Source organism: Plectropomus leopardus, chromosome 24 (assembly GCF_026936395.1).
Source record: "Plectropomus leopardus strain MGB_pleo_1.0 chromosome 24, ASM2693639v1, whole genome shotgun sequence".
In the NCBI taxonomy this organism is placed as follows: Eukaryota; Metazoa; Chordata; class Actinopteri; order Perciformes; family Serranidae; genus Plectropomus; species Plectropomus leopardus.
In genome coordinates, this window is record NC_142199.1 from 1,789,278 (window position 1) to 1,808,704 (window position 19,427).

A 19,427-nucleotide genomic window follows, 5' to 3' on the forward strand; every position below is an offset into this window, starting at 1 on the left:
TCTTTTTAGTTTTTTTTGCAAAAGTTAATGCCATTTTTTTTGTTGTCATATATTTTTTTCTTTTTGTAAATTTTAAGGTCATTTTCTTGCTTTTTTTGTAAAATTTCAGGCCATTTTATTCTTTTTCCCTTTTTACCATTTTTTTTATTTTTTTGTAATTTTCAGGTCATTTTCTTTTCCTTTCTTTCTTTTTGTCTTTCTGTCTGTCTTTCGAGTAATCTCGTTAAGTTGGTCATTACCTTCTCAAGAGGATTTAGAGAGCTTATTTGCTCAGGTTTCAAAGGGTTAACATTCCTGATCACATTCCTGCTATTGAGAGGGTTAAAGACCCTGTTACCTTTTTCTTTAGCGCCACCCACAGGACGAACGCTACATCCCCCTCTCTCATCATGCACCTCAGATTCATCCAGTAAAAACAAGTGAAACACATACCGTGTCGTCCATCAGAGGGGGCGCGGTCTTTAATAATTCCAGGCCAAAGTGATGAGAGCTGAGTTTCTATCAGCATATTTAGACCTGACAGATGTGCGCCTCCTGCGGGCTCCGCCCCCACAGGTCTGCGAGACAGAGAGGACGGTCAGGTGTGTCAGCTTCATCGAGTCAACACTTTGTGAATATTTAGCTTCAGTTATAGTAGTCAGTAACATAGTATAGATTTTTTTTAAAAATACACCATTCACTTTTACTGAACATCTTTTTAAACAATTTGATTTAAATTATTGATAATTATTGATATTTGGAAAGAAATGTGAATTTTTGCAGGTTAAGCTGCACAAAAACAACATTGCTCACACAGTAAGAAACCTGAGCAAAGCGGCTTGATTTTTATCAAAAACATTGGACAGAAGCAAAAGAGATTTGGAAAAGGTGCTTAAAAATCATAACAATTCTGTGACCTAATATAATATGTAATTCTAATAATTATAAGTATATATTTCTTTCCATTGGTTTTTTAAAATTTTCCCCCAACACATTTTTTCCCGAGTATTTTTCAATATCTGCTAATTTATTGCTATCACTTCTTGTGCTGCCTCTGAAGGCAGCACAAGAAGTGATGCTTCTTCAGGTTTCAAAGGGTTAATGCATCAATAATAACAATCATCTCATGTATGTAACACTGTGAAAGAAAGCATGTTTTTTTAAGTTTGACATCATGGTCGTCCCGCTGACCTTAGTGCATGTGTCCTCCTGAGTGAGGCACAGCTCCAGCTTACAGTGCAGGTAGATGTCGTGATTTCCGGCAGCGAAGCGAAACATGTTGAAAGAGAAGGCGTTTGACGTCCCCGCTCCGTTTCCCTCCACCTGCACCGTCGAGTCATCGGGACACCTGCTCTCAAACAGGAAAACGCACACAATGACATCACCAGCGGTTGATCCTAACTGCCGCGGACAAAGTCTCAAGCTGTGTCCGAAACCGTCCTCTATCACGGATATAGTGCGCTATATAGTGCGTTCGCCGTTTTGTAGTGGTGTCTGAATTCTCTGCTGTTAATTTCATCCAGTATATAGTGCACTATAAAATTCCCACAATGCACAGCAAATTTGAGTGTACATACGATGTACAATACATTCAGCTCCCGTCTACCACAATGCAATGTGGTTTTGTATTTCCGGGCGAAAAAAATTCCAACGTAGTGTCCAAAATCTCGTTTGGTTATTCCCTCTGTAGTGCACGATTTAATACACGCTCCACAGTGAATAGTGAGTGAGTGAATGAGGGGACGGTTTCGAACACAGCTTCAGAGTTTTGTTTCTCACCCGTTTATGATGAGGTTGTAACGCAGATCGGCATAAGGTGACATCTGGTTGGTCGCCCAGCAGGAGTCGGTCACCACGGCGACCATGCTGTTGTCCAGCCCGTCCGTGGTCAGCTCCAGCCAGACCCTCTGGTTCAGGTGGATCTCGGTGTCCGGCCCGATGAGGGTCAGGCGGTCAGAGTCAGTGTAGGCGTTCATCATCACGGTGTAATTCCACTGCACCGACACAATCATCTCGCTCACGGAGCTGGAGAGCACGCACACACACACACACACACACACACACACACACACACACACACACACACACACACTTCAGCCGTCTTAAATTTGAACTACATCAAGCTGCACATGAACAACCAGGTAAGGTTTAGTCGGCCTCCACACACTTGTCACTGATCTTGAAGATCACATTCTTGATCGCCGGCTGCGTGTACGCGCAGAAGAAGTCGATCTCGGCGTGGACGTGGCGGCTGATGAAGTGGGTGGAGGTGTTCCTCGTCATGATGGTGTTCTTGTAGATGATTTTGTCGTCTTTCATCTGTAATGTGACGCAGACATGCTTTAGTGACTTCGTTTGTTTTCACCTTGACATTTACAGTCTGAACAGCAAAAAGAGGCACCACTTTCACAAAAAAGAGAAAGCAGGAAGGTCGCAGTGACCTTTGACCTCCAAAATCGAATCAGTTCATCGTTTAGTCCAAGTAGACATTTGTGCCAAATGTGCCCTTTGAAACCTGCAGAAAACTGGCCTGATTTATTTCAACAGAAAAAGCAACTTAAGAAAATGCCCAATTAGTAAAAGAATACAAGTATAAATATATACGTATGTATATATTATTATAACTCAACATTTTCCTCACACGCTAAAAGAAGGAGGTTATCTCAAAAATAACAATATATAGAGAATAACTCACCGTCACCTCCGTCCTGCATAAGTTGCTGATGTCAAAGCTGAAGGACACCATGTGGGTCTCGTGGTCCAGTTGACTTTGGCAGCTCGGGTCTCTGAGATGTAGGTCGGTGTAGTCGATGCCTTCGTCCTCCAGCAGACAGTTTGCCAGAGCAGCTGTGGCAGAGTTCTGCGTACAGACTGTCGGCTCGCCTGAAAAAGACCAAAAATTACCACTTTGACTTGGATTTATTTGAGCTATTTAACCCTCTGTGCACAAAATGCACTTTTGAAAATCTTTAAATTTTTATGAATTGTTATTTTCTTCTGTCATGGAGTTATTTTAATGGAATCATAAATATAAAATATTAATTAATTTTCAGAATTTTAATCCTTTAAATGCTAGGTATTTGTCATGATGCCACTATTTTTTCAAATAAAAAAAATAGTTTTAATATAATGTAGATTTTTAAAAAAAATGATCACAGCCTGGGTTATGTCAGTGAGTAGCAGCAAATCTTGTCAAGCATTTTTTGTGCGGTGTAAAATACTCACACTCACACCCCACTGCACAAAAATGCACCTTTCAAAGTCAAGCTATTAAAAATATGTATATGTAAAATATGAAAATATTTTATTTTCAGTGAGTTTATTTTTTACATTAGTCCTATTCAAAAACAGCAAATATTCATTCATTTTTAGAATTTTTAGAATTCTTTAAAAGTCAGATTTTTGTCATGAGGCCATTATGTTTATAGGTTAAAAATAGCAAAAAAAAAAAGTTTACAATTTTTTCAATATACTTCATGCAAAGTATTTTTAAATAGTCAAAATGACAAATTCAGAGTTAAAAGCCCAGAATGACACCCAGAAATAATACAAGTCCTGTTTTTCTGCTTTGATGGCTGTGGGATCAAAAATGTCTAAAATGATCAAAAAAGTTTAAAAATTGACCTGTTAAGGTCAATTTTGTGACCTTAACAGTCTGAATGTAGCTATTTAGTTTCCACAGTGTATTTTAGACTTATTGTAGGAGCTGAGCTTGAAATTGATTAAACAAAAATGCACAATCTTGCCAAAATTTATGCCACACACAGCCAAAATTATTAAAAAAGGAAGAATGAAAAGTGCATAATATGAGCCAAACTTAAGGATTTTATATGGAGCTATTGAATAAGTAAGAGCTATTTTTAACTTTTTAATAAAATATCTTTGATTCAGAGCTGTGGACCATCTCTAACAGTTGTCGCACTGCACCTAAAGTGTCTTTTTCTTTGTATTTGGCGGCAAACAGGGCCCGACAGAAGCAGCGGGTTCCTCCGGGCTTCTCGCCGCAGAACTCGTCCTCGCTGCAGTACAGGTCCCGACAGGGCAGAGGGGCCGCAGCTGCACACACACAGACAGGTGAGCTTCATTATATTATATGAACGTTTCCAAAAAGTAGATCCATTTTTTAAATTTTTTGTGTCTACTGCACAGAAGAGAGTCAGAAATACTGAATATATTCTCTCTAAATGATGGTCTTACAGCAGCCGACCGTTGACCTCCAGTCCTGCAGAATGATGTTATTTTTCAGCTTGCAGGACTTGGCGTAAGCCTCAAAAAACTGGCATTTGAGTCCGTCCACCTGCGGGTAGTGGCACAAAGTGTCTGTGCAGGCGGTGATGTAGGGCTGCGGGTCGGTGTCGTTGTGGCAGGCGGTGAATGGACCCTGCTTCATGAGGCCGCAGCTGTTCAGAGAGGAGGAAGGAGAGCAAATAAGCAGGTTTATGAACACTTTTATGTGTGTTTAGTGTGTTCTGATGGGTGACTTCTTACTGTTCGGTCGAGCGGTTGCAGCTGATGGAGGTGTCGTTGGTGTCGCTGTGCTGAACGTCACAGCTGGGAGGAGACAAACAGAACATTTAACTAGAAACAAGGACAGCAGGGATACTCGGCTGGCAAAATGACAGGAGACCAGGGGCCCGTTTAGGAATTTAGCACATTTCTAGGATCTCAGGATGTTTCTAGGATTTTATGAAGATTATTAGAGTTTACTACATTTTTAGGATTTTAGGACGTTTGGAGAATTTCAGGAAATTCGTGGGATTTTAACATGTTTCTAGGATTTTATGATGTTTCTTGGGTTTTTGGACATTTCTAAGATTTTAGGATGTCACATGGAGTTTTGGACATTTCTAGGATTTTAAGAGTTTTCTAACATTTTAAGGATATTTCTTGGACCTTAGAACATTTCTAAAATTTAAGGATGTTCCTAGGATGTTGACATTTCTAGGTTTTTATGACATTTCTAGGATTTTAATATTATAGGACATTTCTCAGATTTCAGGACATTCGGGTCTTAGCTTGGACTTCTGTCTGGGGGTGCAGAGATCCTCCACTGGCACTTTTTTTGATAAACTTTGAAACTTTGGTGTTTTATGTACTCTAGCACCTTATGTATGCTTAGAGTTAAAACGATTCCCAATGTGAAACACGTTTTTGATATTTCTGAATAAGAAAATGATTGTTGGAGCCACATGGCACCTTATTGGTGGCCAGATTTGCCCCACGGGTCGTAGGTTGAGTATCACTGCTGCATAGCATTGATAAACAGTGCGCGAAGTTTAGACGTACCCATCGGCGCTGTAGGAAGATGACTTCTCTGCTCTCGGGGTGGTGGTCCGGCTGGAATCAGTCGTAAAGCCACATAAGCCCTCGACAGCTTCAACAAGTCCTGGTTGATGTCAGGAGACAAATAAAGACAAATCAATGAACTTTCAATCCGTTATATATTTATTTATGTATTTTTTTCTGTACCTGTCACATGAGCGGTGTTGCCGTCAAACACGACTTTCATGTTAGAGGACGGTATCTTGGCAGTAACTCCGTTCTCGTCCTTGAGGAGCTCCACACCGTGAAGCGTTTGAAACTCGGTGCTGAGTGTTAGAGTTTCGCCACTAACCTTCATCAGAAAACAAGAAAAGGACACAAAAATAACAAATACATACTTATAAGGGTTTAAGGTTTTTTCAAGGCAATACTCAGTAAATAAGGGACTCAAGTGTACATAAAACACAAGTGAACGTTTGTGCCATATTTAAAGAAAAGTTCCTCAGTTTTTATCGATTTTATTTCAAGACTTTCTTGAAATATCCATTAATGAGAGTGGTGCGGACTCCAGGTCAAAGAGGACGTTTGTGCCAAATTTGACGAAACTCCCTCAAGGCTTTTTGTTCACGCAAGGTCACAATCATCTTTGACCTTTCACCTCTAATAATGTATTCATCCTTGAGGCCCAGCGGACGTTTGTGTCAAATATGAAGGAGTTCCCTCAAGGTGTTATTGAAATATCTCATTCATGAGAATGAGATGGATGCAAGGTCGCAATGACCTTTAACCACCAAATTCTTATCAGTTCACCCTTGAGTCCAAGCAGACGTTTGTGCCAAATTTGAAGAAACGGTCCGACCACATGTCTTAACTTTGAACAGATGGACACAGAGTAACTCCTGGCATGTATTGATCGTCTCTGATTGATCAAACAAAGTGGATTTATGTCCATAAATACACCATTACTTGCTCGTAGATAGACTGTAGCAGCTTACCCGAACTCGTCCACCTTGTCCCAGAAAAATTTTTTTGCCACCGTGCGACAGGATCAGGTGGTCCAAAAATCCCACATCTTTACGACGTCGCTCCTTGAAAACCGCCACCAGCTCATAACCAGAGCCTCGCTGAGGCTTCATCAGGGTGTACGCACAGCGATCAGAGACAGAGCGGACTCTGTTGAAGAAGTCGATGACAGTGGAGCCGGTCACCGTGCACACGACCGGGGTTGGAACGCACCTGATTGGAAGAGACAGATTTTGTTTTTGTTTCTGGAAAAAAAACCAAAACCCAGAAAGAAAGAAAGATGTTTTCTCTTATACATGTAAATTTGAGGAAAATGTGTCCTTTCTTCAAACCTAAAGGAACACACCACCAATTTCACACAGCTGTCAGTTTAATATATCATAATATCCTGAACTTTCCTTTTTTTACTTTAAACTTAATTTTTGACACCAATTTTACTAATTCTTGCTAAAGAAGGTATTGTTTTCCAGCTTTTTTTTTTCTTTGTTTTGACTAATTTTGTTTTGGAATTTTTTTTCTTTGCTTTTTTTCTCTTCATTTTTTAAACAAATTCTCAATTTTTTAGAACTTTTTTTCCTCTACTTTTACACTACTTTTTTAGGTTAGTTTTTTGAGGCCTTAAAAATACTTTTTGCTCTTTCTTTAATTTTTTACACTAATTTTCAGTTAATTTTCTGTTTTTTAATTTTTGCACTTATTTTCAGGCAATTTGCTTCTACGTTTTTCTTTCTTATTTTGGGTTATTTTTTCTTTCATTGCACATTGCCTTTTTCCCATGTTTTAGAGAGAAACATTGCTCCAATTTGTTTTGTCTAACTTGTGCACGTCCCCCTTCATTGTGGATGCAATACTTCAGTACTGCTGCAGCGCCTCATTAATGACTTAAATATGACTGAAGTGCTGACATAAAGTGAAAAAGACGATCTGTATTTGTGAACTCTGAAGAAATATATCTTTGTTAAAGCCTTCATTTTAGATTGTTCACTTCTTTTAAATCAGTCAGTCTGTCATTTAAACTTTCCTCCAAATATAAAGTGAACATATTTACATGCCGTTTCCCTGGCAGACCTCCAGGGGTCCACATGTACTGACAACACTGATGACTGCAGACTTGTTACAGGTGACCTGGGAGCAGGTTTCTGAGCTGAATGTCTCTGAACCAGCAGCGATAGAGACACCTGGGAGGTGACAGGAGATTTAAAATATCACAACTTAGCCTTGAGGATCCTGAAGTGTCGACTCTTTGGGAAACAGCTGATTTGCCTACCTGAGTACCTGCATCCGCTTAAATCTATAAACTGATTATTTAACAACTCAGCATTAGTCCATGACCACGAACCCAGAGATGAGTCACCGACCTTTGCATTCAGGACCTGGAAAAAAACGAAACTAATCCAGATAAACTCTTCAAAACCTGGATCGACAGCAGTTTTATTTTGTTGCACTCAGAAGCCTTTCACCAGCATTTAAACGTAAAGAACCTGAGAAAATCCGTCTTTTTTGTTGTTGTTGTTTTTGAAAACATCAGAAAAGGCAATGAGGAACTTGGCAAAGACTGGTTTAAGGTGACAAAAAAAGCTGATTGAAAATATCTCTGGGGAGATTATTAGATATTATCAAAAAAGGAGAAAAACATCCAGAAAACTATATTTTTTAATTATTACAATTATGCATATTAAAAGAACAGGAGAAAATGGTTTATTTTATTTCAGTTTTAGTATTTTAAATTAATTTGTATTTATTTTATTATTTTTTATTTGTGCTTTTTTTAATGTTAATCTTATAATCTGTTGATAATTCATGGGCCATTTCTTGTTAAGTTTCCCGTTGCCTTTTTCCCATGTTTTTACTTTTTATTTCGGAGGAAACAACATACATTTTTTCAGGTTTCAACAGGTTATTGTTTTAATACTGTGTGAACAAAGTCTGACTTTAAGCTCTTTTTTATGCATGTGTTTCTGTTTCCAGCTGGGTCGACTCTCTGGGACGAGATGCTGTGAAGTTTGCGGTGGTTTTGTTGTGAACTAGTGGGTTGAGTTCAGGTGTTAACCCTTTCCTGCCCGACCTGCAGTAAATTCCTGGGCTCCCTGGCATCTACTTCAATGTTCAACTGAGTAAAATGTGAGTTGCTTTTTTTGGTCTTAAATACCTTTTTTTGAGTTATGCAGTCGTGAAAGAAGTATGCACGTCCTTAAGTAAAAGTACTGATACCGTAGTTGTGGAGTAAAATTGTTACTTAACTAAAAGTAAGTATAATCAGGAGACACTTCAAGTTTTAAAAGTAAAAGTACCCAATACAAAAAATCTGATAAAACTCACAGAACATGCCAGAACATTCAAATGATTAAAAAAAACCATCTAAAAATAATTAACAAAAATAGAAAAATGACACCCCTAAACTTATGATACAAAACTGAAATCCCTCAAAATTAATATGTAAATATAAAAACAAGCAAGTAAAAAACAGACCACACAAAGAGTTTAAAATAATAAGAAAAAGGAAATAAACAAACAAAATCCCTTAAATTTAATTTAATTTTTTTAAAACATAAAAAACTAAAAAAAGAAAAAAGCACCCAAAGAACTCAAAATCATAACAGAGAAAAAGAAACACGCAAAATCTCAAAATTATTATAAAAAATGAAAAAAAATGTTTATCAAAACAGTTAGCATATAATTTCAGTCAACTGATTAATAAACTAATCATTGCAGCTGCAATTGAATAAACTATAACATCTGGCTGATTACCATCAAGTTAATTTCCCATTAACCATTAAGCTGATTTCTCTCAAAACATTGTCAGTACACAATGAGCAACAAAAACGGAAATTACTACGAAATTTGCAAGAAATTTAGAAAGTATAGGGAAAGAACTGGAAAAATTGGAAATAAAGAAAAAAAAATAGAAAACACAAACTAGGCAAACAACACTTGAAAAAGTGCTTAAAATTATAATAATTCGATATCTTAAAAAAATATGTATTTCTAATAATTAAACTATGGAACGGGTCTCTCTTGAGAGAGTGTCTCAATGAGATTACCTGTATAAATAAAGGTTAAAAAAAATAATAAATATAATATTTAGCTTTTTTCTTATTTTTTTCTTTTTTAATTTTATAAAATCCATTAAAATCTTGCAATTTGTGGAATATTTCTCAGCAAGTTTCTTATTGCCTCTTTCCTCATGTCTTTTTAAAGAAATTGTACAAATTTGCTCCAGGTTCAATGGTTTATTATTTGTGAAAGGCGTCTGAAAGCAGCACGAGAAAAGTGATGTCGCTCCAAGTTTCAAAGGATTTACCTGCCAAAAAGCAGATTTTGAGGACACAATTTGCAGTAAGAGACCAAAGTTATGTGTCACACATACTTACAAAATTAACCGGAGTATAATCACTGTATCCGCCTACCATCAGACCTGTTTGTGGGCCAAAGTTGTAGAATCTGAGTGTGAACTGAAAAACACGAAAAAACAGACGACAGACAGAAAATATCAGGACGTGTCCTCCAAAACATCTTAGGAAAAGTTTCTTTTGCCACACGGTGTGTTTGAAATGTTCATTTTGTACAAAACAGTGAAAACATGAAACATTTTTGACTCACAAGTTTGGTGGTTTGGGTTTTGAACAAGATGCTAGTGAAGCAGTTTGAAGCCGTCTGTATGTTTCGCAGCTTCATATGAATCCACGATCCAGGACTTAATACCTTGTCTTGCAGAGTCGCGGCAACTCTGTCCGCCCCCCCGTTGTCCTCCACGAACAGACAGTCTTTTGCCGTTTCAGATGGGTCATTTTTGAAACACAGTACAGCAGATGAACCAGGATACGACATCTGCAAAAACAGAGACAACATTCAATGGCATCAAGGCTCTTTTAAGACGCTGTTTGAGTTAATTTATCTTGTGAAATGTTTAGTTTATCCCACCATGTTTAACCCCTTTTAAACCTGAGCAAATTATTTGATTTATTGCAAAAACATTAGTAGAAGGCAAATAAGCAAACAAAAAAATGAGCAAGAAATGAGAGAAAAGTCACAGGAAAATTACCTGAAAATATGCACAAAAAAGGAAGGTAAGAAACTGACAAATGACCCTTCCAAAAAATATATGCATTTATTTTTTTCTGTAACAAAAGTTTAGATATATAATTATAACCATCATGTCTCATGTTTTCTAGACTTTTTTTTCAATTCCCCCCTTTTTTGAAAAACACAACTAATTGTTAGGTCATTGTGTCGTTACTTTTACTCTTTAATTTTTTTTTTTGCAATTTTGTGGGAAATTTCTTGTCAAGTTGCTTGCTGCCTATTTATCATGTTTCTGAAATAAATTATTTTGGTATCAAATATTTAAATCCAGGTTTCCAAAAAAAAGATCAGTTAAAGTCAGAAATTATATCAGAAGGTCCCAAAAGCCGATAATGACTCTTTATTTCAGACTTTTTGATCTGTAGAGGTTTATTATTTCTAAAACGTTCCTCCAAACCAGAAAAGCGAGACGAGACGTAACATTAATTAGTGACTTTGTTGTTGACTTTGTCTGACAGACACAGAGTGTCGCAGCTGGTTAAAACAGGCAACAAGACAAAAGCAGGCAGACAGCATGCGTGTTTTACTGCAGGTATGTCGACTTACAGGCCGGTGCAGAACGGCAGGCAGGTATTAGTACAAGCACGCAAACAAGGAGTCTGAGGTAAATTACAAGGTACAGATCAAGCTCAAAAGTGAAAAATACAAAGCAAGAAGGCAGAAAAGCATCCCGAATGGTCTGGCAGGCAATGATGGATCTGGGCTGGTTCATAAACATAAAACAGTGCTGGAAGAAGTATTAAGACCCTTTGCTTAAGTAAAAGTACAAATACTGCAAGTTGTTACAAGTTAAAGTCTTGCATTAAAAGTGGTACTTAAGTAAAAGTAAGGAGGTATAATCAGGGAAATGTACTTAAAGGGTTAAAAGTTGAAGCACCCAGTCCAGAAAAATCTTCTATCTGAAACCCTCAAAATAACATGTATATAAAATACAATAAAACACCACAAAAACTCAAAATTATAAAATAAAATAGCAATAACACCCCAAACAATCCACCACAAAAACTCAAAAATATAAAAAATAAAAAACAAAAAAAAATCCCTCAAAATTACAAAAAGATAAAACACACTTTAACCTCAACATTATAAATAAAATAGTGAAAACACACCAAAAACCTCAATATAACAAATAGGAAAAGCACACAAAAATCAAAATCATAAGAACAGTAACTAAAATGTTGGTCAAAATAGTTGGCAGTTACTTTCCTGTGAAAAAAACTGATCAATTAATCAACTAATCATTGCAGCTGTACCTGTATAAAGTCATTTAATTTAAAAAATCTTTATTTTAAAGTAACTAAAACTGTCTTATAAATATAGTTTATGGTTTTGTCAAAGTGGACATCTGTGCCGAACTATAAGAAATTCCCTTTAACTATTATAAAATATATCACGTTCACATGAATGAGACAGATGGACAGATGGACAACCCAAAAACACCTCCGGCCTCGGCTGTCAGCAGCATGGAGAGTAAACAATAAATTAAAGTGATGAACACATAAATGCATCATAATTATAATCCAAATGTACAGATTTTTCTGAAATCGGTCTGCACACTGAATACTTTTAGTACTTTAAGTATATTTTTGAGGGTCTCTTCTGAATTGTGGTATTAGTACCTCTACTGGAGTAAAAGCCCTGAGTGCTTCTTCTCTCACTTCCGTCATATTTACTCCACCGAAACGACAGAAACACAGCAAGAAAAGCAAATGCAGATATGTTCACCGACAGCGGTCAAACACTGTCTAAATAAACTGGCTAAATAAAAACAGAGGAGCGAAAGAAAAGAAACACGCTTAACTTTGACTCACTTCAATCATTGAGAACTCCCGTCCATAAAAGCTGAGAGGACACGCAGTGATTTCCTTCTGTCCAGAGCGAAAAATGAAGAAGAAAAGGGCCTGATGAAGGCCAACCTGGCTGGCAGCAACTTCAGCGTGAATATAAAAGAGGACAAAAAACATCATTCGTCAATCTATAAAGACCAACTTCAGAACTCACAAATAGTTTATTTTGATTTTTTTTTTAAACAAAACTTGACTTGTGTTAATTGAGGCACCCTTATTAATTTATTTTGACAAATCTGGTCAGTAACTTAAAAAATTCTGTGTGCATCTCACTTAAAACCCATAGTGACACTGTAATGTATGTAAAGACTATTGCACTTTTAAACTGATTTTGACAAGAAATATAAGATGAAACCTCCTGTCTGTAGAACCTAGTTTATTATTATTATTATTATTATTGCATTATTTAGTTAGAGGAGGTGAAATTATGCTTTATTTGAGAAGCAGAAAGTAGTAGCTGAAGTTAAAACCTCCAGCCTGCTGGATTTGCTTTCTTTCTTTTCTATAATTTTATTTATTGCATTTTATTTATCTATTTTAAAAAAAAAAAATTATATTGTTTTATTAGATTTTACAAAAATTGACAGATGACAGTTCACTATACATTTATGCCCACATTTATTTTTCCTTCAGGCACCTAATTAAGTGACACATTTCTGGATATTTCATATTATATTCAGTGCATAACAATCACAGTACAGAAAAACTGAAACTGTATTATCAACTCAAATGGTGATCAACATTTCTGCAGGAAGTTGATGTAAAATGAGCAGATTATTTCTTGTTAATATTACTTAAGAGATGAGTTTTCCCTCATATTTTCAGGAACAGTTTGAACAAATCTCTGTATCAGGTATTTTTTACACTATAAATAATAATCTAAACTTTAAAAATAACAATTATATTTACTTTTGCCACATAAATGAAATGCAGAGATACTGTAAAATAAAATAAAATACTGTAAGAGTTGCAGTTCAGGTGTATATTAAATAATGTTTTAGCACACCACTTAAAATCAAGAAGCCCTTGCAGCCTCCTTTGATACCCTGTCGACCCACAGCAGGGGTCGGTGGCCACGCGTTGGGAACCGGTCTGCTAAAGTACTGAAAACTTTAAATGGCTGCTCACCTGCCAGCAGGAAGAGCAGCGTGCTTGGATTCGCCATGGCGGAGCCCGGCAGGAGGCTGTTGGAGAGCTGCAGAGAAAATTCACACAGAAAGTGGCAAAATCATAGATATAGAAACCTATATTTAAAAAGTAATAATATTCTTTTTCACAATTTTGAGGTACTGGCACTTTTCTTGAGATTTTGCATTTTCTGCTACTAACTACATACTTAATCTATATTCCAGAAACATTTAGCATATCATGTCCACTTTCTGATGTTTATAACGAAACAAATTTCATGAAAATCAGAATTAAGCGAGTTATAGTTTGCATTTGTCAGTACGCTTGTATTTGCTTACTGGCTGATTTTGACCTCCACCAATACTTATACTTATACTACAATAGTTATTTATTGATTTGGCCAACTTGCACCAAAAATAAAAATAAAATAAATGATTAATGAATTCTCTTTTTCTTAATTTATTTACGCAAAAATAAATGAAAGTCAAAGACAAGCTAAAAGATGAAACTTTGTCTGAAGCTTTTAACAACATTTGGTTCCAAATTAAGAACGAAAAATTGAGAAATACGTTGTGAAAGTAACCAAAGAATCTTAAAATTCTCAAATTAATATTTCTAAGTCATTTTAATAAGCAAGACAAGTTTTGGAGATATCAGCCGCAGAGATGTCCACGTTCTCTCCAATATAATGGAACTAGACGGCTCATGTTGCCAAAAAACTACATTTAAAAAACTCATCTGCGATGTTTCTTTCCAGAAATTATGACCCCGTTAATCAAAATAATCCAGACTTTGTTGTGAGCAGTTTTACGTTGCATACCCAAAATTCATTTCCTTGTCTGTACACTGAAATAATATTTTACATCTTGATCAAACAGGATTTATTCTGCAATGAAGCATCGTCCGCATGAAGCCCGGCGGACAGACAGAGTGCAGCTCGTCTTACCGTCTGGACGTTCGGAGGACCACCGGGGAGATGATGCTCTGCAGGTGGAGGTGTGTGATGAACCGCTCTCTGATGTCTCTGATCTGGAGAAGGTGTGTGTGCTGTCTGTCTCTGTCCTCATGATGGTTCTCCTCTTTCATTACCTGAAGACAGCCTAAAGGTTTTAAATTCTGCAAAAGTTTTGACTCCCCAAACTGGCTTTCTGTGACACTCTGCAGCGACAATTAGAGCGACAGTTATCCAGGATCCAGTTTTTAGCTATGTAGGTTTTAACATGCAAAGACTTTACTAAGGTGCTGCGGTACATTAATTACAATAGAAATGTTTTAAAAAAGATACTATTTAAGAAATAGCTCAGGCAGGAATGTGCAAAAATATATTCTAGGGGAAGTACGTAAAATCATCGTATTGACGATTAATCCTTAACCCTTAATTTCTGACAATAACATGGGAAGGGAGTGAAGAGAAATTGACCAAAAAAAGGCCCAAAAAATAGCAAGAAATTATTAATAAGGTACAAGAATATAACCTGAAAATTAGCACAAAAAAAGGCTTTTGGATTTTTTTAAACATAATTTAAACATGTAATTAGTAGAATTTTAAGTATAGTTTTATGGACATATAATATCTCATAAACCTGCACTCCCAGCTAATTTTCACATCATTTCCATGTCGCCTTTTACTAATTATTTTACACATTGCGAAACATTTCTTGCCAAATTGCTCATTGTGTTTTTCCCGAGTGTTTGAAAGAAATCAAATTTTCAATTTTTCAGCTTTCAAAGGTTTAAATGAAAGGCTCCGAAGTGCAGAGCAACAAAACTGATGTCAATCTAATTGTCAAAGAGTTAAACAGGAACACGATGTACATGTGTACATGTACATTTTTTTTGTTCTCACCAGGAGGAGGAGGAGGGGCTGAGGATGGATTTGATAATGGCGGTGTAGAAGTTCAACATCATCGCCTTTGGCAGGTTAACAGTGGCGCCCCGAGGTGTCAGGGGAGGGGCGGGGGCGGGGTGCACATGTATTCACTACATCAGGTTGTAGCCTGACTGCAAGGAAGCATCTCAAGCGTCTCAAACTGCAGACAACAATCTGTGCGCTCGTTAGCTTTTTCTAACATTCACGTGTAAGGAATCTGCTTTGGTGTTGTGGTGCACAGACAAGAAAAAAATAAATGTAGAATAGAAAAAATTACAATAAAAATACAAAAAACAATTAGGAAAATATGTGAAATGTATATGAAGCGTGGAACCACGTTTTACCTCCATTAAAGTATTTTTCATTTATTTATTTAGTTTACATTAGTTTGGCTTATTTGCACAAAGTTAACCCTGTGAATCCTGGGCAAATTGGCTTGATTTCTTAAAAAGCATGTGACGAAGGCAATAAGCACCTTAAGAAGATATGCACCCCCCCCCCCCAATAAAAATCCTAGCAAAAAAAGAAAAAGGAGAAAGTACTCAAGACAAAATATAGAAGAATTTATATGTGCAGGAGTTGCAATACATATAATCAATACTATTTGGATAAAAGATATTTTTTAAATGAGTTTTGAAGGTAATTAAGGGTTATTTGTGTGTGTGTGTGTGTGTGTGTGTGTGTGTGTGTGTGTGTGTGTGTGTGTGTGTATTTATTTATAGATTTGTCTCTTCCTCGCCACTAGAGGGCACTAAATCCCCTAAATATATTTCCTTTATATACACATAAAAAAAGGTGACAAGATTTTGTTTGGAAGAGAATCAAATCAACAACTGAAAAAACGAGCGTGGTTTGATTTCTGATGACGCCACTCTCTCCTCACGTTCTTCATACAATGACCTGATGCGTCATGCAACCGTGAGACATTTAAATTACAGTGCATCGCCTATCGACTCACATCAACAGCAATCCATCACATGTAAGTACAACATTTTATCTCCTGTCATTAGAAATGTAAGTTTTTCACGAGGACTGATGCTTTCAACTGAAACTTTTTAAAGTATTTTTGCAGAATTTTAGATCAAATTAAATAAAATAAATAAATTACTTTCATGATTCCTGTGGAGACAGTAATACATTTTGTCATTTGTTAATAATGTGAAAAAAATCTTAAATATTTTCCTATCATAGTTTAACATTCAACAGCTGCTTAGAAGTGATTGCATGAACAGAAAACTAAATGCAAATGCAGTGTTTTTTCTGAAGAGTACATAAAAAGCTAGTCCTGCAGCAATTTAAAAGCCTTTTTTAAACTTACGTGGTTAAATTCAATAATACTGCAAACATACTGGTTTCTAAGAAGGTTACATTTTTCAGATTTTAAGTTTTCACTTGATTAAATAGCTTATTTTCATCAGTGCAGTGTTATTTGTTCTGCCAGAAATTTTCCAATGAAACTGGTTCCACCTAAATGTAATCAGGTGCCTCCCTGTTTTCTTTTATTCAGCTCTGTGCCAAAAGACATTATTTGCCACAGAGACTTCAACAAAAGATGTGGAACGACTGTCCGGATCCAGGTCAGGGTAAGACACACATCTTAGTTTTTTGCCTTTTTAAGTAATTTTAGGAACAAAAAAGCAAAATTATTTTACAGCAAACGATGACCAAAAACATTCTTTTTTATTGTTTTTTCTTGTTCTTTGAAATGCACTTGTGTCCCATTGTATCATTCTGTGTCCCCTCTCTAAATGCCGAGGCTTGTTGGGGTCTGTGAATGCGGTGCAGGTTCGTCATTCGTTTTTTTTCGTCAGCGGCAGTTTATAGCTCGCAGACAGGACAATCGATCTGTCGATCCGTTCAAAACTGATCAGATCAGATGAACAAGAGGAGCAAGCTTTTAGACCAGGCAGAATGAATGTTTATCTTTTAAAGTACTGACTGTTCTGCTGCTCCGTCTGTGCTCAGAGTACACTCTGCACTCCGAGAGTGTGGTGCAAACAGTTCATGTATTCAGCCCGTTTTCATTCCAGTCATCAAATAACACCGCTTGTTCAGTGCTTTTGCTGTGATATCCTGACACCAAAAGCCACCTTTCGTGTCTCCTTTAGGACGTCTCAAGGATTTTAGAACATTTCTGGGATTTTAGGATGTTTTAGGATGTTGGGGTCTTAGCTTGGACCTCTCTCGGGGGTTGCAGGGGACCCTACTTTTTTTGATAAACAAGCTCTGTTTTGAAGCTGTTTTATGCACCTTATGAATACTAAAAGTACAAAAAAATCTCCAGTGTGAATCACTTTATTTATTTAAAATCAGAAAATGGTTTTGGGGGCAAGATTTGGCCCGCAGGCCATAAGTTGAGTATCACTGCCTTACATATTTGTCTCTTTCTTCTGATTCAACAGGAAGGCACCCAACTGGCTTCTTCCTGGACCCAACACCAGGGGACGGGGACTGTCAAAGAGGTGGAGACGGGGGTGATGGGAATGGAGGCAGGCGTGATAAAGATGGAAGAGATGATTACCAAAAAGAAGATCGCCATGGAGACGACCACGACCGGGATCAGCGCAGGGACAGACGCAGCCCTGACCGCCATGGAGACGATCATGACCGCAACCAGCACAGGGACAGACGCAGCCCTGACCGCCATGGAGATGACCACGACCGGGATCAGCGCAGGGACAGACGCAGCCCTGACCGCCATGGAGACGACCACGACCGGGATCAGCGCAGGGACAGACGCAGCCCTGACCGCCATGGAGATGACCACGACCGGGATCGGTGCAGGGACAGACGCAGCCCTGACCGCCATGGAGATGACCACGACCGGGATCAGCGCAGGGACAGACGCAGCCCTGACCGCCATGGAGACGATCATGACCGCGATCGGCGCAGGGACAGACGCAGCCCTGACCGAGATGGAGACCATGGCCGTGACCATAGCCCTCGTCGCGGTGGAAGCCCTGGTCGTGACTACAGTGATGATGGCGATGGAAGCGGCGGCAGCGGTAGCGGCAGCTGCAGTGGCAGTGATGACGGGCAGGGTGGCCGTCGGAGAAGGCGCAGACGCAGGCACGGCCACGGTGGTGGGCGCGGATGCCATCGTGGACGTGGACGTGGACGTGGAGACTTCTAGAGACATGAACACAGGTGAGACACAACCTTTCCTCTTGATCACCGTCTGACTCTGAGCGACGTACGCCGACATGAAAAATATTTTCTGCAACAGTTTTTTTTTAAATTTCACATCAGAAAATTTATTTAAAGTGGGCGGGGCTCAGTTAAAAAAAAAAAGACAGAAATTTCTGTGCACCAATAAGGATTTAGCAAGATTTGAATCTCACTGTCAATCAAATCTGATCATTAACAGCCACACATTTCTGGTGAGTTTTTGAGTATTAAACATTTTAGAAACAACTTTATTTATTTTGAACATTTTATTTCAGGTGGAAGCACCACCTGCTGCATAAAGTGCAGTTTACAACTTGCAGGCACAAAACAAAGCCAGCAACCGACCATAAAAAAGAATCAAACACAGTCAAACTAAAAACTTGTAAAATAGTAATTATGATTGAGAATAAACCAATAAAAGATGCAAAGACGTGAGTCAGGACTGAAAAAAAGTAAAAATTAAACAAAATAATAATAAAAATAAACCACTAAAGGAGGATCTAAATTAAAATAATTGAAAGAACAAAAAAAGATAAATAGACCATTAAAAGATGATAAGAAACAAGTAAAACAAAAAAATTAAATAATAATAATCGAACCAATAAGTCAGTAGAAGTAAACATAAGGTAAAACCAATAAAATAGAATAAAATATAGTAAAAAGGTATTTTAAAATAACTAATAACAAAAAACAAAACAAAAAATAAATAAATAAATGGCATAAAATGTTTTTTTCTTTAGTTTATAATCTCCTGAAAATAAGATTTGTGTTTTTGTTACCTTAGAGCTTTTTATATCTGGTGGTGGTCGTGCTAATTTGCTTTGGATTAAATAAAATAAGATGAGAAATAAAAAATAGATCCAGAAGTTGCCTTTGAATCATTTTAATTGTAAGTTGTTTTTTTTGTCTTCCAGGCTGCAGATACAATGACCACCACACAAACTCCACCTGCCATCAGAGAACGTGATGAACACTGTATTTCTGCTCTTATATGAAATAAAATATTCTAAAGACGTCACGTAAAAATATATTTGTATTTTCTCGCAGCTTTGTGGAGGTTTGAAGTG

At 37.3% G+C, this 19,427-nt stretch overlaps 2 protein-coding genes across 2 annotated transcripts; one reads left to right on the forward strand and one right to left on the reverse strand.

Moving 5' to 3' along the window:
• Positions 1-461: 461 nt before the first annotated feature.
• Positions 462-13,359, reverse strand: LOC121963063 (uncharacterized). The gene is given in 17 exon segments (XM_088074894.1): positions 462-557; positions 1,171-1,327; positions 1,759-2,004; positions 2,147-2,298; positions 2,675-2,862; positions 3,907-4,035; positions 4,177-4,379; positions 4,468-4,530; positions 5,266-5,365; positions 5,449-5,593; positions 6,237-6,477; positions 7,313-7,481; positions 7,532-7,637; positions 9,636-9,716; positions 9,967-10,092; positions 12,159-12,277; positions 13,323-13,359. Coding segments are annotated over 17 exon segments (2,358 nt in total).
• An 870-nt stretch (positions 13,360-14,229) lies between these two features.
• On the forward strand, positions 14,230-19,386 carry LOC121963064 (uncharacterized). The gene is made up of 4 exons (XM_088074895.1): positions 14,230-14,360; positions 16,700-16,775; positions 17,595-18,339; positions 19,275-19,386. The coding sequence occupies exons 1-4, from the start codon at positions 14,230-14,232 to the stop codon at positions 19,325-19,327; spliced, it is 1,005 nt and encodes a 334-aa protein (XP_087931021.1). The 3' UTR covers positions 19,328-19,386.
• The last annotated feature ends 41 nt before the right edge of the window (positions 19,387-19,427 follow it).